This window comes from Delphinapterus leucas, chromosome 6 (genome assembly GCF_059928025.1).
Source record: "Delphinapterus leucas isolate spDelLeu-1000000601 "Yukka" chromosome 6, BTC_Dleu_Yukka2, whole genome shotgun sequence".
In the NCBI taxonomy this organism is placed as follows: domain Eukaryota; kingdom Metazoa; phylum Chordata; class Mammalia; order Artiodactyla; family Monodontidae; genus Delphinapterus; species Delphinapterus leucas.
This window is the reverse complement of record NC_143134.1, coordinates 117567097-117594911: the sequence shown is the minus strand read 5'-3', so window position 1 is coordinate 117594911 and position 27815 is coordinate 117567097. Positions and strand designations below refer to the sequence as shown.

Sequence of the window (27815 nt, the reverse complement as noted above, 5' to 3'; positions counted from 1 at the left end):
TACTTCTGGACAGGCAACATCAGACTCTGTTCATCTTTCTTTCCCCCTCCCCCCAGGCTCCAGCGTACAGACAGTACACCACAGGTGCTCACTAAATGTTACTCATTAGTAACAAGGCTGTCAAAAACACAGCTGGGGACTCTGCTCTGCCATCACCTAAGTCCAGGTCCCCCCACCAGCTCTCACCTGCAAACCAGCAGTAGCCTAACTGGTCTCCGTCGCTGACCAGCTTGCCCCTATCTCGCCCCCCTGCCTCCCATTTGCTACACTCCAGGGCCAGCACACCTTTAAACATGTAAATCTGAACTTGTCAAACCTCTCAGGATCCCCACTGCGTTTAGGGTAAAATCACAAATCCTTCCAGTGTCCTACAGGGCTTGGTGGGGTCAACCCCAGCTCCAACTCCACTTCCCCTTCGTGCTCCAGCCACGCCAAATCTCCTTCCTTCCCAAAACTCACCAAGTCGTTTTTTGCGTGTTAGCTTTGGAGGTGCCCTTCCCTCCTCCTGGAACAGTGCCCGCCTCGGCGCTCCGCCCGCCTCCACCTTGCTGGCAGCTCCTCGGGGCGGCTCTCCTTCCCTGGCGCTCTGTTGTGCATCTCCTTTGGGGACATCTGCCCATGCCGAGTCCCCGACTAGCACACAGTAGGCATGCTACAATATCTGTTCAGTGACTAGCAGGAGGACCCTTCTAGGCGCCTCAGTTTCCCTGAGGATGAGGGTGAGGGGAACTGACCCTTTTCTGCCGGGGGCTGATGGCTTTAAGTAGCTCTCACATACACGGAGAAGCCTTCCTCCCGACCCACTCGTGCAGAGACCACTCTCGTCCTCTCTGTCAAGGCTGTGTTTCTGCCAGGCTGGGGTGGGGCTGGAACTGGATTATAATTTATAAACAGACACGGGATGCCTCCTGGCTTTCACCGTTTGGAGTGCGCATTTACGCCAGTCCCCCTCCATATCTGCCACGTAAAGGGTGGGAATCTGTAGTGTGCGGTGGGTTCCAACTCTGGCTCCATCACCTTCCAGCTGGGGACTAGAGACTTAACTGCCACCAGTCTCGGTTTCTTCATCTGTAAAATGGGGCTGATAACAGTGCCTACTTCCCAGGGTTGTTGTGAGGAGTCAAAAGGCTCCTACTTTTAAGACGCTTAGTGCTTGGTACTTACAGTACTTGTCACAGTTATTGTTGTTATTATTTTTAGCAGATGGAGCATTCACAGGAGTTAGGACCTGGTTAGCTGGGGTTCCCTCTCTATAAAACCTTGACTTCAAGTATTACTCCCCAGAAGCCTTATTTTTTCAACTTCCATAAGAAACTCCAAGAAGTTCACGTGGCTCGTTTTTAAGTCAGCAATGGCTTTTCAACGATGGGTTGGGGGGAGGGCACTGTACTAGGCTCTGGACGCACAAAGATCATCAGTAAGACCCACTTCCCGTCCCAGGGAGGAAAACAGATCAAGCAATAATCACAGTTCAGTGGGGCACGTGGCGGTGGCCCACAGACTGTGGGGAGAGGAGAGGATTTCAGGGCATGGGCAGGGACGCTTGGGGTGCCTGGGGAACCCTGGGGTAAATGGAGAGCAGAATGCATGGGAAGAACGGCCACAAAGTCCCTTCCAGGGTGTGAGATTCATTGGGAAAGATAGGCTGAGTGAGCTCTGCAGGTGAGGAATTGGGTCTGTATCTCCCAGTAGACTGAGAACCTTCTTTGTGCCAGACCCGGCTGGGGTGGGCTGGGGTGGGGTGGGGGCATACCAGACCTAGACAGAGCCCCTGCCCTCCTGGACCAGTGTCGCTGTCCAGTGGAAGAGACAATGACAAGAATTAACAGATTCCATGCCCCTCTCATGCCCTCCTGCTCCCCCACCCCCATCCCTACAACCCTGCTAGAGCTGAGGCATCCAGGAGCCTGCAGGAGGTATCCTGGTAATAAGCCCTTGTCCTTGGCCGCAGAGAGGGCAGTCTCCAGATCCCTAGTGGGAGTGCGGTCTCTCGAGATGGCATCTTCAGCCTGGGGGTTGGGACTGCATCCCCTCCTCCCTTATCCTGCAGCACAGCCTTTTAAGGGGGTGACCCTGACCTCTAGACCGGTCCCCCTCACCCTCCAGCTAGAAGCCCCTGGGGCAGGAGCTTAAGGCAGGAAGGCTCCAGAGGCCTCAGGTTTAGATGCAGATGGAAGGCCAGAGTTGAGCCTTAAAAGATTCTGGAGTCCCCTGGGCTCTCCTGGGGAGCTCATCCAAGGCCAGGGGCCTAAGTTGGGTCCATGGGAGTGCAGGGCCGAGATGCGGGTGCCTGGCCCAAGAGGGAGGGAGGGGGCGATGTGCAAAGGGTTCAGGCGAAGGAGCTGGCGGGACACTGGGAGTCTAGGATGTTGGGTGGGGGTGGGAGGGCGAGGGGTCCGGCCGGTGCAGGGGGGGCGGCCCCCGGGGAGGGGCACGCTATGTCTTTAAGAGCTGCCTGAGCGCAGGTTGCAGCTGCCTGGCCAGCCCGAGAGACAGCGGAGATTCATTACCCGCCGACACAATGACCATTGATGGCCCCGTGGCGTTATTCAAATCCAGTACCAATTGCAGCCGAGCCCCTTTCTCCGCGCCAGGCCCGTATTGTTGGAGCGGCCCACTAAAAGCCCGCCCCGGCCCCGAGCCGCCAGAGGCGCCCGCTCGGGCTCAGCCCTGCGCCTCGCCAGCTCGCCGGCTCCCAGCCCGGCTCCCCGGGCGCTGCAGGTGACCCGGCGGCGCATTCCAGCGCTCCCCGCCGTCCCAGCCACTGCCGCCACTGCTACCGCCGGCGCCCCGGCCGCGACTCAGCCACAGGGAAGCGGAGAGCGCCCGAGCCGGTGCGTGCGCGGGGCTGGGCGGGGGCGGGAGACCCACGAGTCCAGCAGCCCGGACCCCGGGTTCGGAAACGCGACCCGGCCTCGGGTCCCTGTTTTCCGGATTCCCGGCGAACCCAGGGAGCCCAGGCTGGGGGCGGGGAGAGGGGAGTCGGGGGTTCCCCGGGACTGACAGAGGAGAGTCCCCCGACCTGGGGCGGCGTAGAGACCCAACGCGGGCTACTCTAGGGACCCCGGGCCGCGATCGAAGGAGACACGCGCCAGGAGCGACCGGGATCCCCACGCAGGGTCGGGATCCGCGTGCTTGCTCGTCCACCTTACCGCGGGATGGGCCGCGACTGCCGAGCATCTGCGAGGTCCGCGAATCTCCGGAGATCTGGTCCGGCGCTTTTAAGGAGCGAGGCGGAACCCCGCAGGAGACCGGGGCCCTGAACTCAGGGGCTTCGCCACTGATTGTCCAAACGCAATTCTTGTACGAGTCTGCGGCCAACCGAGAATTGTGGCTGGACATCTGTGGCTGAGCTCCGGGCACGACAGGGGCGGGAGCCGCAGGGACCGAGCTCAACGCGGGCGAGACTCCTCGGGGTGGCGGCTGGCTGGACCCAGCGCGAGGATCGCGGCCCTGGCCAGGCGCGCGAAGGAGGGACACCGGTCCCTGTCACCAGCGCCGCCATCCTCCTCCCCTCGTCGTCGTCCTCGTTCTCCTCCTCCTCTGCGGGTGACCAGTCCTGGCTGGCGGGGTCCTCCAGGCGATAGCGTCGTTTTTCCCTTTTTCAAATTTCGGCCGGGAACGAAGCTGGCACGCCGCGGCGCGGCCCAAATGTGGTCCGGGGAGCTCGCCCTCGGCCCGAGCCGCAGAAAGTCCGGGAGAAAGAAGATGCCGGCGGACTGCGCTTGCTAACTCGTTTTGAATTGATTCTAACCCATCCTCCCCCACCAGTATGCCCTAAGCAAGCCTAAACCGACCCCTAAATCCCAAATAAACCGACCCCTCCCGCCAGCCCCTCCAGACCGACCCATGGGCTGAGTCTCCTCCAGCCGCGGCTGGAGTGGGAGAAGCGTCGGGAATGATGCGCTCATTGCCCCAGCGGGGCAATCGCCTCGGCTTTGGAAATAGAACTTGGACAAACGAATTCTTTTCATTAAAGATAAATTTTTGGAGATAGTGGGGTTTATTTATTTATTTCCTCAAAAGTGGGTTCAGGAGTTGCGGGGTGGGGGGGCAGTTGGGTGTCATCGGGTCTGAGCCCAGGTCATCTATCCCTGACCCCTTTCGCGCCCAAGCTGAAAATGACCCAAAATGCTTGGAGTGTGGCCCTGGCCAATTTCAGCCGTGATGCTGGCATCCCTCGTTTCGGTGGAGAGCCCGGCTTCCCCAGCACGTCCTCCTGCCCTGCTCCTCAGCATTAACTGGCACGCTGTGGAGGAAGGGATATCCCGTTTTCACCCCTCCTCTCCCCAGTGCAGGCAGGAAAGGATTCCTCTCGCCTAGTTCCCAGGACTTGGAATCCTGCGGGGGTGGATACAGGGGCACTCTGAAGCTCAGCGGGGCTGGAGGCAGGAAGGCACTTCCAGGTTACAAGAACCGGGACAGGTGTATCCTTCATGTGAGGCTGTCCCTTACCCTGTTCCCTAACATGCAGACCCTGACCTCAGCACCTAGTGCGGGCTGGTCATACAGCCTCTCCCTAGACAGCACCTGCACCCATAATGTAACCTCAACATGGCCACTCCCACACACACACATACCCAGGGGGCCTCCACCTGCAGCGGTGCTGGAGAGCAGCTCACCAGCCCGGGGTCGTCTGCCCACAAAGCCTTGAGAATGATGTGCACACACCACTGCCAACACTGTTAGGACAACCATTTGGCACTTTCATCTCCAGAGTGAGAGAAATTCCACCTTAAATTATTAACATTTAATGGAAAGCAAAGTTTGGGGGCGGGATGATGTTAATGCCCTAATTTTTTTTTTTTTTTTTGAGGTCTCCCTCCAGCAAACAAAGCTTTTCCTCCAGGTCATGGGAAGTGGGGCTCTGCAGTCTTATCTATGCCTCCTCCGTCCTGAGGCCGCTGGCTGCAGCTGGTGGGACAAAGCCTGGCCTCGGACAGACGGGTAGGGAAGTATCTCGGGACGCACGCTGGTCAGCACAGACCGGCTCTGCCACCCCTTCTCCAGATGGCCCGTCCTATCACCCTTTCTCGGAGTCTGGATAGTCTGGCTTGCAACCCCTGCTGTCTTCTCGGGTGAAGGGAAGTTCTGAAAGCCCTAGGCTGAAGACAGAGGTTGGACCAGAGACCACGGCTGGGGGAAGTGTGGGGTGCCACCGGTTTCTAAGGACGAAGTTCCAGGCAAGGCCAGTAAACAACCTAGTCTTTTATTTGCCCAAGGCCAGCTGTTGCAGGCACTGAGGCCCCAAGACTTCCAGAAGGGATGGAGGGAGGAGGGGTGAACCATCCTGCCTACCAGGTGCTGCCTGCCCCCATCCTGCTTCCTGCAGGAGGAGAGAGAGGAGATCAAGTGTACATTTGTGCCATCAAGTATCTCCCCAGTTTTCAGGTACTATAAAAATTCAGTTGTTGTTGAGGAGGAAACTGAGGCACATTGACCCCCCAAGCCTCTATCTGCCAGTCCAAGGTTTAGCCGACACCCTCCTTCTCTCCCCGCTCAGCAGAATGAGCTGCACGCTGGCAGCCTCTTGCCGGGAGGAGCGTCTCAGGAGCCCATCTGGTGGCCTGTGTGGGGGGAGGCCAGCCAGGGTCAAGCACTGTGGGTGGGGGAGCAGGAGGAAGGGTGCGGCTAGAAGAGCAGCTGCTGTGGGGGGGGCAGCACTGAATAGGGGACCCCAGCTGGGGCTCCACAATGATATCAGTGGGGGACAGGCAGAGCCCTCTGCTGTCCAGATGGGGAAACTGAGGCGGAGACCCCTCCAATCTTTGAGAAGGGAGGGGCCTGCCATCAGCTATTCAGGTTTATTCATCTTCCCCCAGGAAGGCACCACGGCCCAGGAGCTGGAGTGCCTCGTCAGCGGCCACTCAGTGTTTAGACTGAGACACAGGAGTAGAGAGCTGCCGGGTCACCTGGCTGCACAGACCCCTCCACTCCTGACAAACTGAGGGGCACCCTCCCCCACCTCAGCTGCTGGGAGAGGGAGTGCCGGGCTCGGGCGCCTGCCCGCCTGCCTGCCTTCCCCTGCTCACGTGCCTGAGAAAGGCTCATTTTTAGCACCTGGCCTCTTTTCCCTGCCTGGAGGGAGCTCAGGGGACAGAGTAGGGAAGAAAGCAGCCAAGGGAGACAGGGAGATCTGGAAGCAGGGCCCAAGGGGATGTCTGATTGTTCTGTTCTCCCCACCCCAAGGGGGCCCAGGCACAGAAAAGGGCCCTTAGCCGCCGTGCAGCGTGGATATGAAGAGGATGCTGTCCTGGTCCTGAAGCTGGTAGTCCAGCTCACCCTGGTCCAGAAGAGAAATAAGAAGACCGTCAAGGGCACTTTTCCAGTTTCTCCCCAGGTGTTGAGAGGGAAAGAGGGGGAGCCTGGCTGCTCTGGGAGAAAAAGATAGGATCTACCAGAAAAAAAACGGGTACCCTATACATTAACTACTAGCAAATCTCCAGGGTGGAGGAGAGCTCATCACTTCCCCCAGCTACCCATTCCTTCCTCACTTGGGGTGGGAGACTCAAGTAGCCTCAGTCTGGAGGCCAGATTGGGACAGAGGATTACGTAGCCACCCTATGTGCGTCTCATGAGAGGCCCAAGGCTTTCCTACCAAAGCAGTGAGGGGAGTGGTTGAGGGAGGGCTGTCCCCCGAGGTACTGACCAGCAGTTCCCAGTCGGCATCGTTAACCAGCACCAGAATCCCTGGCCGCCTGTGGGAAAGATGGTGGTGAGTAGCAGGGCGTGAAGGGCGGGAGCTGGCTGGGGCAGGGGCAGAGGCTTAGACATTTGGGCCGCAGGAGTGTGGTGGGAGCCTTTTCTCTCGAGGGTCCCCATTAAAGTTCTCCCAGGGAATGGAGGCGATAGGAAAGTCTGAGGGCCAGATGCAACACAGGTGCAAATTCCACTGCCACCTCCCAGACCTCGGGCAGGTCATTTTGTTGCCCTGAGCATCAGTTTCTTCATCTGAAAACAGGGTAAATCACAGGGCCTTCCTCACGAGCTCTGCGGGAGGATGAAGTGGCATGATGCGTGTGAGGTGCTTGCTTGCCAGGGTCTAGCATGGGAACCACTGGTAGCAGCCTATCTTTCCAGGGGTCTAACCTCACTGTCCTAGGCCTCCCGCATGCGCGTCCTGGAGAGGAGGCTACTTTGGCTTTTCTGAATCAGGGAAACCTGCTAGTGGCCCCAAGCCCCTGAAGGCCTGAGAGCAGCCCTGCCTGGAGTAAGGCAGGGCAGGCCGATATTTGGACAGGTACCTTAGCCTGGTTCCTGCTGGCAATGACCCAAAGAGCATTGCTGTCCTTGGGGGTGACCTCCACGACTGTTGGACCATGACCTGAGCCACAGGCTGGATGGCAGCCCTAGCCCCCAGGGCCTACTGGTGAACCTCTGCTTCGAGGCACATGAACAAGTCCCACAAATGCCCTGGCCACTTCTGTGACATATCAGGCTGGCCTTGTTGTAGGAGTATAGTGATTTCATGGCACATGGAATCTGGATTTTTTCCTAGGAGGCTAAGCTGGGCCTGGGACAGATACAGAAGCTTTGGGCTGGGCTAGGGGTGTCCCCAGTGAGCATGAATGTGCATGTGTGTGCACACACATGCAGTGACTCCCTGTAATCCTAGACCTGCACCGTCCAGCCCGGTATCTACAAGTCACATTTAAATTTAAATTCCATTTAAGTAACACTGAACACTTAGTTCCTCAGTCACACTACCCACATTTCAAGGGTTCAATATCCTCATGTGCCTAGTAGCTACCGTACTGGACAGCACAGATAGAGAACATTTCTATCATCACAGGAAGTTCCATGGGAGAACACTGTCCTAGGTTGTCAAGCGATGAGAGAGAGCTTGGGTAGCATCTTTTCCTCAGTAATGTCTGTATGGAGAAAGTAGCTGAGGCCCAGAGAAGTGAAGTAACTTGCTCAAGGTTCCACAGCAAGTTTGTGGCAAGCAGAAGGTGGAATCTAAGTTTTTTGATAAATTTACCAGTCTCCTGACCCAGGTTTTGAAAAAAATCCCCAACAGTCCAATGTGGTAACAAGAAAACTGAAAATAAACTTCAACAGAGCTGGACAGAGGCAGCCTTTTCCTTGGAGGGCTAAGAGGAGGATAAAGGGAGAACAAGACCCAGAGAAGGCTGTGCTTGAACCAAGGACAGGGGCTCAAACCTCCTTCCCTTCACCTGCCCTCCTCAGGGAAGGGAGAAAGGGACTCACACGCTGTCTCCCCGGATGAACAACTCCGGCCGCTCTTTTAGCAAGTTCTTCTTGATCCAGACAAGGAGGTTCCGGATGTCCCCTGGAGAAGAAGGCACAAAACAAACTAATGTCAAATCCAAATGATTCCTGGCCCTCAGGGCCTTGCCTGGACCAGGAGGAAGTGAATATGGGGCTGAGAGGGCCTCTTTTAGACCGGGCTGTCATGGCCCCTGAACTAGTGGATTCCCAAGGTGAGGAAATGGACCTGGAGAGGTCTTCAGAGAAAAGTGGCATCTGGCACTGCTGAAAGCTTGAAGAAGAGGCAATGGGGATGCAAGGCAGACAGCAAGAGGAATGGTCACGTCTGAAAGGGTTGAGAGACAGACCTCCACCCACTAGCCCTTGAAGATGATCTGAAACCGCCATGGGTAGGCTTCTGGGAGAGCCCCTCCACCTTTATCTCCCCAGCCAGTCCCAGATGGGGAGCATTCGGCTTTGCTCTTCGAAGGTCTGCATATATTTCCCTTTGTCAGGGAAGAAAAACAATTGCTGAGCCGATAACATCATTTAATTTCCTCTGACAGAAGGAGAGAAGGATCCTTCACCAGCCGGAGACGCTGACAAATCACTGCCCCTCTACTCCCCCTTCACAGAGCCCTCCAGGGCAGGGGCGGCCACCCTGAAGAGGGAAGAGGTTCAGGGTCGAAAGGGCCTCTCCTGCTCAGCTGGACACTGCGATCTGCCTCTGTGGTTCTGGGACAGCCACCAAGCTCAGTACATCATCTGGAGGCTCAGAGCCACCTGTCTCCCAGGCCTTCTCTCCTTTTCTGGGAGCCAGGTCCCAGGCCACAGCACACTGAAACCCGGCTCTATCATCTACTCGAAGGCTATGGCTCTCAACAATCTACGGCTCAAACAGAGCATCCCTGAGGCTGCAGGAGTAGCCTTCTCAGAGACTAGCTGAGATGACAGCTAGTCTCTGAGAAGCCAGCAGAGGGCTGGAGGTTAGCCATCCCCATCCTGAGTCAACGTCTCAGAGGGGTCTCTGTCCTAGGTCCGTGCCTGAGACAAAGCTCAGGGACTAAGCTGGAGAAGGGTCCAAGCAGTGCCTTGGTTTCCCTAACTGGAGGTGGACTCCTGGCACGCAGGCGAGGGAAAGGCTGCCAATTAAGGAGAGGCCCAGCGCGTGTCACACACAGCACCAGCCTTGGGCAGGGTTTTAAGGCACTCAGGCAGGCTGCACCCTGGATGGACTGGTTCACTCTGCTCTGTGCCAGCTTCCCTGGATCGTACGCCAGTAGAGCACAGGGCCATGGGCAAAGTGTCCACAGACTGAGACTGCGCCTTTCAATTTTAACTCCTATTTTTAAACAAAGCAGATGGGAGTCTTCACGGTCCCTGCAGCGGGCAGGGGACAGGGAGTGTTGCCTCCAACTAGCTGCAGTCCATTTAGACTCCTGGCTGGGCTCCTCCCAGAGGCCTGGGTTTCAGAGGTTTCCCCTTGGCCTCCATCTTGGCACCGTCTGGTGGGCCGCCAGCCCATACATCTTGTGGCCGCTCGATAGAGCCGCCGGGGTCTGACATCCATCAACCAGCCCCGGCAGGCGGGGTTGTGCCTGTGTGCGCAGAGGCACTGAGGGACTGGGCAGTGCCTGGCCTGAGGGCCACCAGCTGCACCTCCACAGCCCCCACTGGCCTGTTCAGAACCAGGACCCAGTTGGGTGGCAGCCCTGGCTCCCTCCGAGAGGGGATTTCTGCTCCACTCTCGTAGGCTGGGGGTGGTGGGGAGGACTAATGGTCATGTCGGGGTCATCCAAGTGATGGCACCATCATGGAGGCCCCAAGGGGTGGGCCTGGGGGGAGTCTGCTGTGGGTGCTGGCTCATTTATCATGATGCTTCTCTTTGCTGAGGTCATTCCCTCCCTCCTCTGCGCCCCCCAGGCCTGCCCACATTCTTGATAGCCTGTTACCATGGTGAGGCCACCGCATCACCACCCGTATTGTTCCCCCATGCCTGGATTTGGGGGTGGGGAGAGGTGGAACTCCCGACTCCCTTCGCAGCCTGCAAGGGCCACTCTGCCTAGCCTGAAACACACCCCCAGGGACATCGTGCTAGGCTTGCCGAGGCCCAGACAATATGCAAATAGCCTCCAAGCCAGATGGTCAGCTTCCAAAGGCGCCCAGGGGAGGAGGAAGGGTTAAGCAGAGTCAGGGGCTGGTGGCTCGGGGATGGCTCTGGGGAATCTCACTTGCACCTTCCCCCTCTGTGTCCTCCTGCCTTCCCATTGCTACCGATGGTGGCTTCCCTCATGGGATCCCATGCAATCACTCACAAGACAAATATTTACTGAGCAGCTACTACATGCCAGGTGCCAGGGAGACGGCGGGGAGTAAGGCGGACACAGAGCCTACCCTCATGGAGCTAAGAGGCCAGCAGGGGAGACAGACATTACTTAATTAGTCGTGACAAACGCCCTCTCCTTTGTGTGGGATCAGGAAGGGCTCCCCTGAGGATATTAACACTGAAGCTGAGGCCTGAAGGATGAGAAGCGTGGGATGCGGGAGTGTGCCAGACAGAAGGAAGAACATATGGGAAGACCTGAGGCAGGTTGGAGTTGGCAGGTTCAAGGTAATAGAACAGAGAAGGCCAGAAGATCAGCCTGAGACAAGGCCAGAGAGGTAGCCAGGGCTGGATTATGCAGGGCATGTGTGGGCCTTGAGAAGGGGCTGCTTGGGAAGAGGCCTCTCCCTCCTCCGGAGCCCCAGGGGTATTTCCTGAGTGTGAGCCCCAGCATGCAGCAGGGAATCTCTCACACAAAACGCCCCCGAGACGTTTACTGAGCACACGGACAACTGTGGGCGGAGCGGGGGAGGAGGACTGGTTAAGAATGGGACTCAGCCCTGGGTCTGAGTTCGACTCCATCACTTCCTGGTTATATGACCTTGGGCAAGGAATTCTCTTGAGCTTCCTTCCTCGTCAAATGGGAACTGTAAGCATGCCTCATAGTGTTGCTGTGAGGCTCAAATAAGATGGTCCACATAAAGCTCTTGGCACTGTACCTGGCATAGCGATGCTGTAATTCTTCTACGAGCCAGAGGAAGAACCTGTACCCTTTAATCTCTCTTGCTGCCCTGAGCTTCCACATGCTCTGCCCAGGGGCCTGGCACCTCGAGGACATGCTTAGGAAGCTCTGGAGGGTGAGGTACAGTGAACTATTGAACAGACACTGCTGGGACTGGCTGGGGTTTTCTGTGGGATCCACTACCTTTCTATCAGACCTGGAGAGGGAATGAGAGAATGGGGGCATTGGGAGAGTGGCACTTTAGATTTTCAAACTCCTAAGATGCTCCCTGGACAACCCAGGTGGAAGGAATCACACTCTGAGGGCAGGCAGCCCAGGGCAGGGAGATGAGCACCCCAGTGTAAGGTTTCCAGTGCAGGAAGCCTTGGGACCTGGCCTGCCTACTGGGGGAAGAGCAAGTGATGGGAGCTACTGCTCCCATGGCAGAGGGGTTAAGAGCTCGGGTTCTGGAGCCGGAAGGCCCTGGGCCGTGCACTAGATGGCCCTGGGTGGGATATCACTTGACCTAAGTCTCAGGGTTATCCTCTAACAAATGGGGATAATAATCCAAACTCCTAATGCCAGCAGCAGGCCCAGCAGTGTCAAACAGACCAGACAAATGCACATTTGCCCGCAGTGACTCAGGATTGCTTATCCTGTGGGCTGCCAGAACCTTCTCCTAAAGGCTGCTGGGAAACGGGCACCACACATGCCCTTCTTAGCACCTACAAAGGGTCCCACCAGAATCCTGTGCCCCAGTGGATTTGTCCTTGTCTGGGGACAATAGCCACCCACTGTGGCAGGGCCCCCGTGGTGTCCTAGCTCTCTGGTCTCATCTGATATTGCATCCCGGCTGCGGTGGACCCTCACCCAGCCTCTTCTTGAAGGCCTCCGGGGAGAGCTTTTCTCCCAACCAGAAATCTGGCTTCCTGTCCCTCCCACCCACCGAGCCTGGCTAGTCCTGGGGACCACGCCAACAAATGTGGCTCCGCTTCCCCACACCATGCAGACTTGGGAGACACGGATCCCCTACGTCTTCTCTTCCACAGGTTAAGCCGCTCCTGTCCCCACCAAGTCCACCAGGCTCCAGGACAGGGCTCTTCTGGGAGCCCACCCCAGGCCTTAGTTGAAAGGGGAGAAGAAAGAGCTGGGATGGGGGGAGTAAAAGACAAGAGAGGGTAGAGGGAACATCAGAGGGTCCATTTACAAGTGAATGGGGGTAAGAATGGAGCAGTTTGTGGGCTAAACTGGCCTCAGAAGGAGGTTTACAGATGTGCGTGGGGACGCTCCTCATTGTTTAATTAAGCAGAAAGTGGATCTTTTCAAAAGCAATTTTGCACAGGGACTGAGAGTGGTTGGGGGGAGAGAAGGGTGGTGGGGAGGGGATCAGCAAACAGGCCCCAGAGCAGAGAAAGGAACAGCTGGCCCCAGAGAGGCTGTGAAATGCATGCTAAGCAGTTTAAAGCGCCTGGGAGCTCCCTAGCCGACCCTGCCTCCCGCGCCAGCCCCCCTTTAATACAATGGCAGGGCAGAGGGGCAGGGAAAGGTGAGGCAGACAAGTCTCTTCCTGGGGGCCAAGGCAGGTAATGCCCACACTGGGACGGCCGAGGTTTTGGGTTCGCTTCAGGCCACTGACCAACCATGGGCTGTGAGCCTTGTGTTGAAGGGATCCTTGAGGCATAAAAGCCAGCTCTCGGTGGCCAGTGCCCAAAGCTGGTGGGTGCCTCCCAACCCTGGCCACTCAAGGCCTATTCCATGGAGGTGGTGGTTAAGACCCACCCCGCTTTCCCCTGCACATGCAACTGCTCATTGGATCAGTGCACCCTGTTTCCCAGAACCATATACTTAGATCTGGAAGCAACTTTTCCAAACTGCAGATGTCAAACAGATAACCAGCTCACTCCAGACTAAATCCAGCCCAACTTCCCATTTTACAGGTGGAAAAAAAAGAGGCCTGCAGAAATAACTAATGTGCCATCACGCGCTGCCAGGGCTCCTCTCTTGCGATCTCACCCACTTTGGCCTTGCCCAGCCTCTTCTCCCAAGTTGGCTGGGTTGGAAGCTCTCCCCTGGCCCAGGACCCAGGGCCCTGTTTAGTCCCCTTGTTTGTGAGCCTTGTCACAATCCATGATCTTATGGCTGCTATTTTCTCTGCTGGAGTCTCCAAGACCTGCTTGGCCAAGTGGCAGCCCCTGGGCTGGGAAGGCTGCCAGATGGCAGATGTGGGCACGGGCTTGGGGGGAAGAGTGTTACTTTCCCAGTGGCACCAGGCCCCTGCCCTCCTGTTGGGCTCCGTGTGCCAGGGTGAGGCCTGGTAGCTGCCAACCAGCTCTGCGGCTGTGATGTGACTTACACCTCTGGGCACAGAAGGGCAAACATGGAAGCCAGAGGTAGAGATCCACAGCCAAGGGTCCAAAACTGAGCACATGGGCCATTTCCGCTTGCCTCTCCTGCTTCCTTTTCTTTATTCCAGAGTGGGAAGGATAGGCCCCCACCTGTCCCCTAAGCAGTAGACAGGGGACCCAAAACCTGGGTCTCAGCCCAGCCTCCCTACTTGAGTAACTCTGGACAGGTCACTCTCTTTCTCTCTCTCTGTGAGGTTTGGTTTCCTTGTCGATAGATAATATATACTGGGCTCATTATGAAAATTGAAATAAGTAGCTGTTGGAGGCATGAAAGAAAGTGTAAAAACTGGAAAATACACTGCGCGTTTGAGATGTTATGTGATTCAGGGAACCTCTTGGGATAAATGGTAATGGGTTGGGGCTTCCCTGGTGGCGCAGTGCTTGAGAGTCCACCTGCCGATGCAGGGGACACTGGTTCATGCCCCGGTCTGGGAAAATCCCACATGCCGCAGAGCGGCTGGGCCCGTGAGCCATGGCCGCTGAGCCTGCGCGTCCGGAGCCTATGCCCCGCAACGGGAGAGGCCACAACAGTGAGAGGCCCGCGTACTGCACAAAAAAAAAAAAAAAAAAAAAAAAAAAGGTAATGGGTTAGTGGTACCATGCAAGGACGGCGGCGACCCTGACATCTGCTTCTGAACCCCAGCTCTGCCATTTATATAACAGCATGACCTGGGGTAAGACTTTTTACATCTCTGGGTTTGGGTTTCCACTTTTTAAAATGGGAATAATAATGATAGCTACCACCTAAGAATTTGTGACAATTATTGGTACAACCAGCTGGGGCTTTGCCTACCATGCCACACTCAGCCTGTGCCCCTTACAACACTGGCCTTCCTTCAGGTCCTTGACCACCCCAAGGCCTTCTGCCCAGGGGCTTCACAAGTGCCGTCCTCTGTACTTGGAGTGGGCCCCCTGCATCTCTACTCTCCCTCCAATTTATTAGGGTGGCTTCTTTCCGTTCCTCAGGCCTTAGCCTCAAGGTCACCTCTGTAAAGAGGCCTTCCCTTACCACCCTGTTGTCTCATTCAAAGCACCCTTTTGTTCTCCTCATGCCAGTGATGACCACTTGTTCAGTTACGCGTTTGCGTGTTTACTTCTTCACTGCCTGGCTCCACTTCCATTACTCTGTAAGCTCCATTAGGGCAAGAACGATTATCTGTTTCGCTTACGACCAAATACCCAGCAACTAGTACAGTGCCTGGCACAAAGGAGACATTCAAAAACACGTGTGCCAATTACAGGAAAGAATAAAGTACTTACTTCCATGCCTGGCACTTGGTGCCAATGAATGAATGAAAGGGGCTGGAATGATTAAACTCGGGGACTTGCATGCCAAGCAAAAGCAGGGGGAAATAAATAATAACTTGTGATGTTTTAATAACTTCCCAGATAAGTCTTTATGGCTGAATCTTTGAGAGGCTTCTGAGAGCCCCTTGTTCTCTACCAAGGCTGCACAGCCATCTGTCAAACTAAGGAACCATTGCCTTTATCATCTTGGGTCTTCCCCCACCAGGGACACAATCCCACAGTCTTGACATTTAACCCCAGCCTAATGCCCACACCCAGCTCCAGGGGGCAGTGCCCTCTGTCCCTTAGTGAGTGTCCCCTGGCCTCTGAATGTGGCACACAAACCCGCCCTATGCCATTGCTCTCCAACCCAAGGGAGGGTCAGAAACAGCCTTGGTAGCCAGTGAATCTGGGCAGTAACTGTCTAACTCTTGGCAGATGCACATCCAGCCCCAGAAGACTCCTGTCAAACCTCACCTGATCATTTTCTACTGCTCACCTCCAGGAACCTCATTCCCCTGCCTCCTCATAGAACTGATTTCATCTTCTTCCCAGAAGTATCTCAGCCCTAGGTGAGACGGGCTCTTGTCTCTGAACATTCTGCTCTTGCTAGGATCCACTGCTAGGGCTGCAGAGCACCTCCGCAGTTGCAATGTCCAGCCCCTGCCTCTAGGTTACACTGCTATTTACCCAGCTGGACCTCTGGAAATCAACTCCTCACTCCCTCCCCCTGTCTGAAGGCAGGGTCTGTCTCCCCAGTGCCTGGTACATGGTCTGCAGCATGGGAGGTGCTCAGTGCACATTCGCTAAAGAAAGGTGAACACGTGTTTGAATGAACACATGGAAAAACCCCCGTCTCCCTTAGTCAACCTCCCTCCTCTAACCTCCTTTCTGGCTGGATGCTTTTCTTCTCATCCAAATCCTGTTCCCACCATGTAAGTCCGTCTGCATTGTTCCATTCTTGACGAAGGTTACCTCCTTCATGAGGACATCTCTCTGTTGCCGTCCAGTGCATGGTACAGCTGGCTGACACCTTCTGACCCTGAGAGGTAGGGATTACGATCCCCACTTCACAGATAAGAACACTAAAGCTCAGAAAAGTGAGGTGACTGGCCTAAAGGGCTAAGGGGATTCAAACTCAAGTCTGTCCAGGGAGTTCCCTGATGGCCTAGTGGTTAGGATTCCGGGTTTTCACTGCCATGGTCTGCATTCAATCGCTGGTTGGGGAACTGAGATCCCACAAGCTGCGTGGCTCGCCAAAAAAAACCAAACCAAAACAAACTCAAGTCTGTCTGAATAGAGAACCCGCGCTCGTAAGGACTAAGCTAGGCCATCTCCTCCCTACAAAGCTCGCTGATTGCAGAGAGGATGCGGAAACAACTTGGTGATCTCTCTTCCTTCCTCCTCACTGGCCAGGGAAATTCTACCCATTCTCACTTGAACAGGGCTGAGTGACCCTGTGGAGCAGCTCCTGCCCAGTGGCCCCCAGAGAGGGGCTCAGAAAGCCCATACTCACAGGGTTCCTCCTGTCCAGGCAAGGTGACCTGATGCTTCTTCACACCGTCAAACAGGAGCTCCGCACCGCCTCTGCAAAGGAGGGCCAGAGAAAGAGCTGGGTGAGCTCCTGCAAACGCCTCAGAGACTGAAAACTGAGGAGGAGGGTGGCTCCAGAGGCCCAAGAGATGCAGAGACCAAGGTTCAGGAACACCCTGGGTACCAGAGATCAAGTCTCAAATGTGGCTTCCTGATGTGGTAAAGCAGGAGAGAAACAATTTTTATTAGTATTTAAGTATCCAAATTTGCAGATTCTTGTTTTTATTCCTCTGCCTTAGTGCACAGGGGCAGAGCACAGGCTTTGGAGTTGTGGGCCCTGAGATGGAGACCAGGCTCTACCTGCACCTGACGGCGAGGCCCTGGGCACGTGACTTCATCTTCTGAAGCCTTAGTCTTTCCACCTGCAAAAATGCTGAGAAGCTACCACGTGGCACACTAGAGACCCTGCGTATCTAGAGGTTTCCTTTGGCTTGGCGATGCTTTTAAATTTCCCGGCCTGTGCCCCACGCCCACCCCCGCTGCTGGCCTGGTGGGCACACCACAGTGCTGGAGGGTAAGAGACCCCACTGGGCTTAGCAATAACCCTGCCATTTGCTACAACATTATTCCTCTCATTTCATCTTCAGGGAATCCAAGGGAAGGCGGGAGGGAGGCGGGTATTATTAACTCCAACCAGTGGAGAAGCAGACTGGGGCCAGCAGTGACTTGTCCAAGGCCAGACAGGCAGTGGCTGAACTAGGATTTGAATTCTAACTGGTTTCTCGCAGAAACAACCAAGACTCCCCCAAAGGTCAGGAAGCCCCTTGAGGGCAGAGTCTGGTTCACTTCTGTGTGCCAACACCTGGCCAAGGGAAGACTGGGACAGCAGAGATGCTCAAAGCCAAGTGCAGAAGCCAGGGCTCAGGATGTAGACACTTGGGCTCTTTCAGTGCCCCACACTGCTCCTCCCCCTGGGTCTCTCCATTCCCGTCTCAGACTTCACATGGATCTTAACTGAGAAGGCCTTAACAGACTTTTGACGAATGTGATGCCTCCCACCCCACCACCCTTCCCCAATTTCAGAGAACAGAGGTGTCCTGAGACAGTCCACTGGGAGGCAAAGGCAAGGCAAGCATTGTCATGGGGGAAACATGGGGCGACTGTCATCCAAACAAGGTCATGCTTTGTTGATGCAGAAATGTGGAGGGGGAGAGGAGGCCCATCTGTGGTCGTGCACAGGGCCATTTCAGCTGCAAGTCCGCACAGAGCGTCCATTTATCCCCTTCCAAGAGCCTCGTTCTCTCCTGGGTGGGGGCTGGCACATGGAGCAGCTGGGGTGGGGGAGGGTGACAGGCAAGGGGCGACAGGAGTTGGGGGTCAGAGGAGTGGGAACTGGAAGCACGGGGATCCAGGCAAACAACTCAGATTGGCCAAACCTGGTGGTGCCAGGCTCAGAGGCCAGGGCTGTTTTTCCCTTCACAAGCGGATAAAGAACCAGTCTGGCTCAGAGAGTGACCTGTCACTGCTGGGTTCACTAGCCCTCGAGGGAGGGGTTGACATTTTTGTTGTCAGCACATCTGGAGGGGAAGAAGGTGCATGCCCAGCCTCTAGAGTGATTCAGGGAGGCAGGAGGGGCCTGTTTTGGTCCCAGAAGAGAACCAAGGCCAGACTCTTATGTTCTAGAGGATTTGCTATTCAAACGCAATTAAGGCATTACAACCTAAGATACCTGTCTTTCCTCCGCTCCCCAGTTCTCGGTGGGAGGTGTCTGTTGGTACCAGTGACTGGTACAGACATTCCCAATATGGCCTTCACTTTTTCTAGTTTATCTTCATCTTTTTACCTTATATATTTTTATTTGTATTTATTTCCCCTCCACCTGCTGGCCTGGTACACAGCAGGCACTCAAGAAATATTTGATGAATGAATGAAAATGCCCATTTCCCTCACTTCTTCTCTGACCTCAATTGCATTCCCTCCCTTTGCCAATACCTCCCGGACTAAAGGAGGAGGAAAAGGGAGAAGAGGGCATCTCACATCTGTACTACATACTCTGCATCCTCTGTGACCTGAGAAAATGCTCTGTTCAGGAGGCAAGAGGAGGACGGCAGAACTGGCCAAGGACAAGAGGGAGAAAGGTGGGCGAGGCCTTCTAGTGTCTATCAGAGCTGGTGGGGCTGAGGGGACCATATCTGCTCAGGGGAAAGAGGCAAAGGCCTAACCCAGACTCTTCAAGGATTGGGGTGGCACTGAGGGACACAAGGGAGAGAATGATGGGCAAGGCAGCTTCTTTGCAAACCTACTTAGGTTCAGAATAAAGGATGAGGGAAGTCTGCTAAGAGACGTAGGAAATGAAAGAAAGGCCGGGGCAAAAACATGCATTGAGACAGAGACCAAGAGGGAAGGAATCTGGGCTTGGCATACATATTGGGCATTCTTGCTTCCCGAGAAGCTGCAGTTCTCAGGGGACACTGGGGTGCTGGGTGAAGGGAACGCTGTCTTGCCTTGCCAGGGTTCACTACTGCTCTTGGGGGTAAGGGAGGCTGAGAGATGCTCAAACCAGAAAACGGGTGCTCAAGCTAGTCTGTAAGCTCTGGAGGGCAAAGACCATATCTTCCTCATATGACTTCCCCACTGCTGCCAGCACAGAACCTAGCAAACGGAAGACATTTCTGAGGAACAAACACCATGTCTGACTCAGTGAGCATGACAGGTAAGCCGGCTGTAGATAAGCCTTAACACTGGCAATCTGCAGCTTCTCCCTCTTCAGCTCTGCTGAGGCCTGTCAAAGCAGCAGGGATCCTCCTAGAACCCCCAGGCTATGGGGGTGGGCATAGCCGGACAAAGTGTCAGAAAAGCAATATAGTCAGGAGGCCAGACAAACATAGTTCTAATTGGACCCGTGGGGCCAGACAATATCATCAATTAAAATGCAGTTAACATTCATGAGACTCTACCCCCTTGCAAGGGCCAGAATCGCTGAACGCTGGAGGGCACGGACAAAGTTCTATTTATCTTTGTATCCTCTGTGCCTGGCTCACCGCCTGGCACATGGTAGGCGCTCAATAAATGACTGGTGAATGGGCTACACAATGAAGGAGAAACATGAAAGAAACTGGGGGCATCCAATGGAAGGAAATGCATTTACGGGCAGACGTTTTAGATTCCCATCCCGGACTTTTCCTTTCACATAAGCCTTGTCTTGTTTATCTTCACACACAAAGACAAATCTAGTCCCAGCTTTTCCATGGGACTCTGGAAATTATATCACCCATCTCCTAGGGTCTCAGCTTCTTTGCCTTCTCTCTAACCTCTGCAGTTTCTCTCAGCTCCGAAATCAGATGAAAAACCTTCTGTTTATAGGAGGCAAGAGATAGTGGCTTGAGGAGACTTCCTCCCTCCTCCGTGTTTCTTCAGTTATTGGTGTGTGTGCCCCAATCCTGCACTTTCCATCCTGTGCATACTGTACTGTCATCAGGGTTAGTCTCCTCCACTGTGCTACTACCTTCCTTAGCCCCGCACCGCCACCTGACTCAGGAGCTGCAGGAGGCACTCAGTAATATGACTGGTGAGTAGCAAGTTTACTGAATGTACTGAAAGGGGTTCAGGTTTGTTCAACACCCCCAAATCTTGGGAAAGGGAAGAAAGGAATCTCGTCTTGGCCACACACCCCACGAGAAACAAGGCTCCAAGAACCGTGTAAACGGAAATTGCTGCCAGAAGAAAGAAATCAGGGGCTGGAGGTGCTCCTTCGCGAACCGAGGAACTCAGATACCAGACACACGAGCCTGCTCCAAAACGGGGTTTGCAAAGAAGGTAGAGAGGCCGCCCGCTAACCATCAAGCCTTTTGAGTCTGGCAGGGCTCAGGGTACGGAGAAGTGCCGAGACCGCACCTCCACGCCCCGGCGTGCGCCTCTATTCCCGGACATACGGCCTCGTGGCCCAGGCGGACCGAACCTCTCAAGCTCTCCGAGGCGGGTGCCGTAGCTCAAGGAAGTCGCCGGGAGCCTCGGCGATTCGGTCGTGACAGGCCCCAAGGCAGAGGGAGGGGAGTTCCGAGCCCGACGACTTCATTCCAACCCCACGGCGCCCCAGCTCTGTGACTCACCCGAACTCCACCTGCACTGACAAGGGCGCTGCCATGTTGAGGAAGCCGCGCTCACAGGAAACTCTCTTCAACTTCCGACGCTACTGCCTCGTTTCCGCTTGCTGCGGACGGAAGAGGCGGTGCCAGGGAAACGCTCCTGCTCAGCTATTGGAGGGAGGCCTGAAGCAGGGAGCTGAGCTTGGAGGATAGTGGGCCCGGTTGAGGGCGTTTGACTTGGTCCTTTTCCGCAGTTTAGGGATGGGCCTCAAACAACCAGGGCGGGCAGCGACTGGCATGAGCCACAGCTAAGCGGAGGAGAGCTTTGGCATCTTGGTGCTGAGACTGTGAGCCACGTTACAGTTTATCTTGCACTAGTTACCAGTTCTCTTCAGTCCGCACACCGCTTGGACGAGCCCGTCCACTCGTCTTGATTTATAAGTGACCCCCAAGTCTTTATTTCCGGCCCAGAAATCTCTCTCCTGAGCCATCGACTAGCAATCCAACCGCCCTGTCGATTTGGATCGCACTCATTCAACAGATATTTATTGCACGTCCTCCATGTGCCTGGCATTTTGGTTGGTGCTAATGGATGCGGGGTTGAACGGGATAGGCAAGGTTCCAGCCCTTAGGGCACTCACAGTCTAGTGGGGGAAACTAATCAAATAAACATACGAGTCATGCTAATAAATGTAAAATTTCAAACTGAAAAATGATCTGGAATTGTAAGAACTTCAAAATGAAAATGGACTGGACTGGACTTGGGCTGAGCGCTAAAGCCTGAGTTAGAGCTAACTAGGTGAATGTGAGGGGAGAAAAACCTCTGGGAGCATTCCAGCGAGAACAGACTGTGCAAAGACTCTGGGTGGGAGAACGTGCTGGAACACCAAGAGAAGGCGGAAATTGGGGAACAGAGGGCCTGGTAAGAGATGAGGCTAGAAAGGTGGGCAGGGGCCAAATCATGCCTTGCGAGCCAGGTAAGAATTTCAGTCTCTATTCTAAAAGCAATGGTAGACCTTGGAAGGATTTTGGGGTGGGGCGTGTGTGTGTGTGTGTGTGTGTGTGTGTGTGTGTGAGACATTATTAGAACTGTGTTTTAAAATATCCTTCCTGGGACTTCCCTAGTGGTCCAGTGGTTAAGACTCTGTGCTACCGCTACAGGGGGTGCGGTTTCAATCCCTGGTCGGGGAATTAAGATCCTGCATACTGTGAGGCGTGGCATATAAATAAATACATACAACATAAACATATTAAAAAATATCCGGGCTTCCCTGGTGGCGCAGTGGTTAAGAATCCGCCTGTCAACGCAGGGGACATGGGTTCGAGCACTGGTCTGAGATCCCACATGTGTCAGAGCAACTAAGCCCGTGCGCCACAACTACTGAGCCCACGCGCCACAACTACTGAAGCCTGTGCGCCTAGAGCCCATGCTCCGCAACAAGAGAAGCCACCGCAATGAGAAGCCCACGCACCGCAACGAACAGTAGCCCCCGCTCACCACAACTAGAGAAAGCCCGCTCACAGCAACGAAAGTAAATAAACAAACAAATAAATAAATTTATTTTAAAAAAAACCAAACTTTCCTGGCTGCAGTGTGGAGAACGTTTGGGGGGAACAGGGAAGGAGACAGGGAGACCACTGCAGCCTGTTACAAAAGCCCAGGGCACAAAACGGGTGAAGTGGATCTCCCAGGGCATCTAAACAACACTTGCAAAATAGAACCCAGCATTAGTAGAGAAGGTGGGGTAGCCTGGTGTTTAAGGGTGGATATAAGGATGTAGTCATCACTAAGAGCTGGGAGTTCAACTGCCGGCTTTACATCCAGGTCCCACCACTTCCTACTGTGTCTTTGGTTAAGTCCCTAACGTCTTTGTGTCTCAGTTTCCTCATCTGTAAAATGAAGACAGTAACAGCCCCCACAGGGTTGCAGTCAGAACTAAGTGAGTTCTTGGCACAGTGCCTCGCATCCTAAAACAGGCTCCCCGTGTTCCCCATCTCAAGGATACCACTGCCATCCACGGAAACACCCCAGCAAGACACCTTGGGCATTGTTCTTAATTCTCTTCCACACCCAGACAGTCACCACATTTGGACTCGTCTCCTTGCTAAGCTGATTTTGCAACCCCACGTTCTTCCGTTCTTCCACCACTGCCACCCCCATCACCTCTCACCTGCACCTGCTTCTCTGGCCTGCCTGCCTCCCACTCCCTCCCTCTGGCCTTGGCTTCCTTGTACAATTCGACTCCACAGACATCCCTGAGCGCCTTCAGTGTATCAGGCACGGTTCCAGGTCACTGGCAAAATGAGGGCAAATGAGACAGCCCTGGTCCTCGAAAAGCACAGAAGAATCCTGTGGTAAATGGAAAGGCCCCAGTGGAAACTGTGGAACTCAGTTTCCCCAATCTGTAAAGAAGGTTTTGGGGCCAAATGATCTCTTAAGGTCTTTTCAGCAAAAATATTCTAGGGAATTCCCTGGCGGTTCAGTGGTTAGGAGTCTGCACTTTCACTGCCAAGGGCCTGGGTTCGATCCCTGGTTGGGGAACTGAAATCCCACAAGCTGCACAGTGAGGCATTAAAAAAATACACACACACACACACACACACACACACACACACACACACACAAAGATATTTCCACCGGCTCCTCCAAGGGCTGAGCACTAGAAATCTTGCCTGATTCATCCTAGAGCCTTAGCTCATAATAAAGAGCTTCATACATTGTAGAGATCTGGTAGGTGCTTGCTGAATGAGTTAATGAATGAATGCATGAGCGAACACATATCAATCCCCTGCTCAAAGCCATTTAATGTCTTCTCTTTGCTGACAAGGTAAAGGCCTCTGACTTTAGCCCACCTTTATGAGTTGAATATCCTTTAACCCTGTGAACCGCTGCCTTCTGAGGCTGGAATGGGAAAGCTAAGGAGCTTTTGAAAAGCTTCATCCATTTGACAAACATTCATTGAGCACCTATTAAGTGCCAGGTCCAATGCTGGTGCTGGGAACACAATGGTGAACAAAACCAAGGGGTCCCTGCCTTCCTAGGGCTGATGTTTTGGAAAAGACACAGATGTGAAAATAGACGACACAGTGCAATCAGTAGCATGAAGGGGGAACACGGGGGCCTGTGGGAGCTGGAGGAGGGCCCTGTCCAGCCCTGGGGTTAGGCAAGCCTTCTCAGAGGAAGTCACATCGAAGCCCAAGTCCCAAGGAATTGTGGGAGGTGGAGGTGGGCAGGAGAGGGCATGTAGGGAGGCCAGAGGAGTGGGAACCCTTCCCACATTTCAACAGGCACGGGGGCCTCCAGCTTCTCCTGGCAAAGCCCCAGAGACTGGGAGCTCACTTCTCGGTAAGTCAGCCCACTCTGAATGCCTGGCTCTCATTCTTAGAAAGTCCTTTCTCCTGACCCCAAGCCTACCCTACTCAACCTCCTAATTAGTAACAATAACAGTTTAACATGTTATACTCATTCAGCGAGTACTGACCCCCACTCTGCCTCTGCCAGGAGCTTCGCATGCATGACCTGATTGATGCCTCACAGGGGCTGCTATTAGCACCATTTTTCAAATGTGAAAACTGAGGCTGAGAACCGGTGACTTGTTCACGGACCCCTACGTGTCAGGCCTCGACCCCAGGTTGTTGCGCCTTCAGGATCCCTGACCCTCGCTGCGTCCTGTTGGGCTTGGCTCACCCAAATGCCTTCCACTGGGATCCACGCAGAAGAGGGGCTTGGGCCCCAACCCTGTCCCTCCAGCAGGCCGGCTAGCCGGGTGTTGGCCTCCATCCCCTCTGAAGCTCCTAGGGAGACAATGGCGGGGTCTGCAGGGGAGACGAGGGCGCGGGGGCCCCCCTGCCCGCTGCCCTTTGTCTCCCCGCCTGCTCCCCTCGTGCGCCCCGGGAGGCTGGGAGGCGCCTCTTGCAGGCTTCCACCTCCCATTCTTGTGCTAATTGGGTGTCAAGCTGAGATCAGTGAGAAAGAAATCCTCCCCGGCTCGGGTTAAACTGCCGCCAAAGATGAGGGCTGAGCCCAGAATATCATTAGGCCGTGAGGAAGCAGGGCCCCCTCCTCCAGGGGAGGGGCTGGCCACGCATTCAGGCCCCTTTGAAAGTCACTCGGTCGCCCCTTCCCTTGCCGCCAGCGCCTCAATAGGCCCCTCAGAGGTATTTAACCTTCTTCCCAGGGATTGAAAGTGATACACCAAGCACTGGCCTGGGCAGCCACTCGCCTGTCTAAGGGTGGTAGGACCTCTGGGATGCTCGAGGCAGGCCCCTTCCAGCCTCCCCGGCCCAGCCTGCAGATGGGAACACCGAGGCTCTGGGAAGGGGGCTTGCGTCCCAGGACTGCTATTCACAGGCCCTGTGGTCTGTGGAGAGACTTAGCTTCTCTGAGCCTCAGAGTCCTCATCTGTGGAGTGCGGGTAAAAATTGTAGCTGCTCTGTGTGACGGATTTAATGAAATAACGCACGTCAAGTGCTTGGCCTCACGTCCTGCACATAGGAAGTGCTCCACACGTGGTGGCTGTCAGCAAGTCGAAGGCAATGGGTTTGGCCTCATACAAGGATTTCCTAGCTGAGCCCCCAGTCCTCAAGTGTGCAAGAAACGCCCACAAAGGATTCACTCTGCATACCTTGCCTCAACTCTCCCCCCAGTCCCACCGCTGCAGCCTCACTGCCCTTCTTTCATCTGCCCTGCTCGCCCTTCCCTGCCCTTCACCTCCAGGCCTTTATGTTTTGTGGCTCCTTCTGTCTGGGCCATTCTTCCCTCTCCTATTCTTGGATGACTCTTCCGTGAAAAGCCTCTGTGACCATGAAACGCGACTTCCTCACCTCCCCCACATGCTGACCAGGGCTCTGGGTTAGGGTGCAGCTAAGCACACACCCTTTGCTTCTTGACTGGCTAGGACCCTCTCCTCTGCCCCCAGATAGTGGGCTCCCTGAGGGCAGATCTGACCATGCCCCGCCCCCCTGCACAGAGTAGGGCTTTAGCATCTGCTCCATTGATGTACTTACACAGTGCTTTGTAAACTGTGAAGTGCTATGTAAATGTCAGGAAATGCCCAGTAAACAGTAGCTATCCTTAACTTCACAAGCAGGTATTGAGCACCGACTGCAGGCCCCGGGGCGGGGGGGGGGGGGGGGGGCGGGGATGACTCACACAGCCCTGGTTTGGGATGACCAAAGGCAGACAGGAGAGCTGCAAGGCCCAGGGGCCCACCAGCCCCGTCCCTTCATGGAGGGGCTGGGGGCGGGTGCTGGTGCAGAAGTGGGAAACGGGCCTAGTCTGCGGTCTTAACACCTCAACACTGCTCCTTTTTTCTTTCAACAACCACGTGCTGCTCAGCTATCAGCATCAGACCCCGAGCTGAGAGATTTCCAAGCACGACCTCATTACACGTTCACAATTGTCCCGAGGTAGGGATTCCTAAACCACCATTTATGGGAGAGGAAACTGAGGCCTAGCCTGGCAAATGGACTTGAACTCAGGCCTGACCGGCTCCTCAGCAGGAGCTTTTAACCACCACTCCTTACTGCCTCTGGGTGACTGTGTTCAACCAGGGGAAAGGAACAGGGACCACTGGGGGGCTCCTTCCCGTCGGAAAGCAGTCATTGCTGCGGGTTAAAGACACAAATCTTCACTGTCAACCAAGTCCAGCCCCTTGGGAGCCTGATCAAAGGCCCACCACAGAGTCCTCTGGGATGAGTACCGCTGGGGGTGAAGTGGGGACTTGCACTCCCTCCTTCCAGCTTCCCTTGGCTGAGCGCCAAAGGCTGGACTGGATTCTGCAGGACCTGTGCGCCCTCTGCTGGTCACACTAGGGCACTGCATCCATGCCTGCCACTCCCAAACCCCACCCGCATCAGCCTCGCTCTCCAGGGGCCAACTCCAGCGCTGCCTCCCTCTTCTCCCAAGAGTGGCACCAGACTCCACTATCTTTCAAAGGTCACTCCCCCAGGAGGCACCCCAGATTTCTCAACCTGGTCACCCACCACCCAGTCAGCTGCTGGCCTGGGGTGTGGCTCACAGTTGGCTCCACAAGCATGCGTGGAATGGAAGCTCATCTGGCTTTCCTGTTGCCTTCTGCACCAAGGAGCAGCGGGAAGGGCAAGGGGCTGGGGCTGGCATTCCAGTCCCCACTACTTGCTGTGTGACCTCAGTCAAGTGACAGACGGTGCTGAGGGTTAAATAGTGAAGATGACGCCCTGGGGCACACACGCTGCCTGCTGCCCTGGCTTGGGGTGGACCCCCTTTCCATTGGGCTACGCACATTTCCAGCCTGCGTGCGACTCCAGGGTTGGGCCCTAGGGGACAGCTGGCCCTCCGCTGGCACTGCTGACAGCTCTGCAAACACTGTTCCAGGAAGCTTTCCTAGACTCTACCCAGCTGGTTAGGCAGCCCTGCTCTGCCTTGCACAGCACCCCTGCCAAACCCCCTGGGAAAATGCACCCCTGGCAGAAGGAACAGCATGGGCAAGGGTCTGGAGATGGGACCCTGTGCTGGGTTAGGGTTTCCTCCCTCAACGGCTCTGAACAGCCCTTTCCTCATACTGGCTCCCTTTAGCTCTCTGAATCTTAACTGATCACCCTTGTCACAGAGACGACAAAGTCACTTGCCCAACGCGCAAGCTCGTGACACAGCTGGTTTAGACTCTCAAGATCATGCTGTTAAAACACCCTGCCAGGCTCAGGTGGGAACTGCCCCCCATCTAAGATAACCTGCTATATCCCTCAGTCCAAATGAACGAATGAATGGAGGAGTGAATGGGGCAGAAGCTGGGGCCTGAGCAGGCTGGGGTGAGCTCAGGTGGCATCACACGGGCAGGGGGAGGAAGGCAGAGTTTATTGGCCCCTGAGCGCCCCCCCACCCCTTCTCCCTTCATAGCCAGGCCAGGACGGAGACGGAGGAGGGGACAAGGACAGACCCACAAAGACAGAGAGGCCCTGCCTGAGGGACAGCCAGGCAGGCACCCAGAGAGAGGGGGATGAGACGGGTGCCCCCTCCAGGCTGCCTGCTACAGGTCCAGGCTGCCTGCTACAGGTCAGTCTCTCTCCTGCCCTCCTAGAGGCACCGGCAGGGCTGAGGACGCCTGAGTGGCTCCAGGGCCTGGATCCTATTCGGACACCTGATCAACGGCCACTGCTGCCCCCGCCCACTCTGCTGGCGTCCTGGGTCTGGGGGCTTCTGCCCTGGTCCCGTTTACAAGCTGCCTGTTCTCTGGAGAGTGCTTGGTGACCCTCCACCTCCCCTGTCCTGC

The 27815-nt window shown here is 55.3% G+C and overlaps 1 protein-coding gene across 4 annotated transcripts; it reads right to left on the bottom strand.

Moving 5' to 3' along the window:
• Window positions 1–3973: 3973 nt before the first annotated feature.
• Window positions 3974–27776, bottom strand: URM1 (ubiquitin related modifier 1). Of its 4 annotated transcripts, none has more exons than XM_022578595.3 (5): window positions 20590–27776; window positions 16464–16534; window positions 8212–8293; window positions 6650–6698; window positions 3984–4249 (listed from the first exon to the last, which is right to left on the bottom strand). In XM_022578595.3, exons 1-5 carry the CDS (start codon window positions 20622–20624, stop codon window positions 4238–4240), a joined length of 249 nt encoding a protein of 82 aa, XP_022434303.1. In that variant the 5' UTR covers window positions 20625–27776; the 3' UTR covers window positions 3984–4237. The 4 variants fall into 4 exon arrangements, with proteins under 4 accessions (XP_089769937.1, XP_022434303.1, XP_022434301.1 ...); XM_022578593.2 differs by lacking the exon at window positions 3984–4249 and adding an exon at window positions 5191–5567; XM_022578594.2 differs by lacking the exon at window positions 3984–4249 and adding an exon at window positions 5191–6283 and having other exon boundaries at window positions 20590–20682.
• Between the last annotated feature and the right edge of the window lie 39 nt (window positions 27777–27815).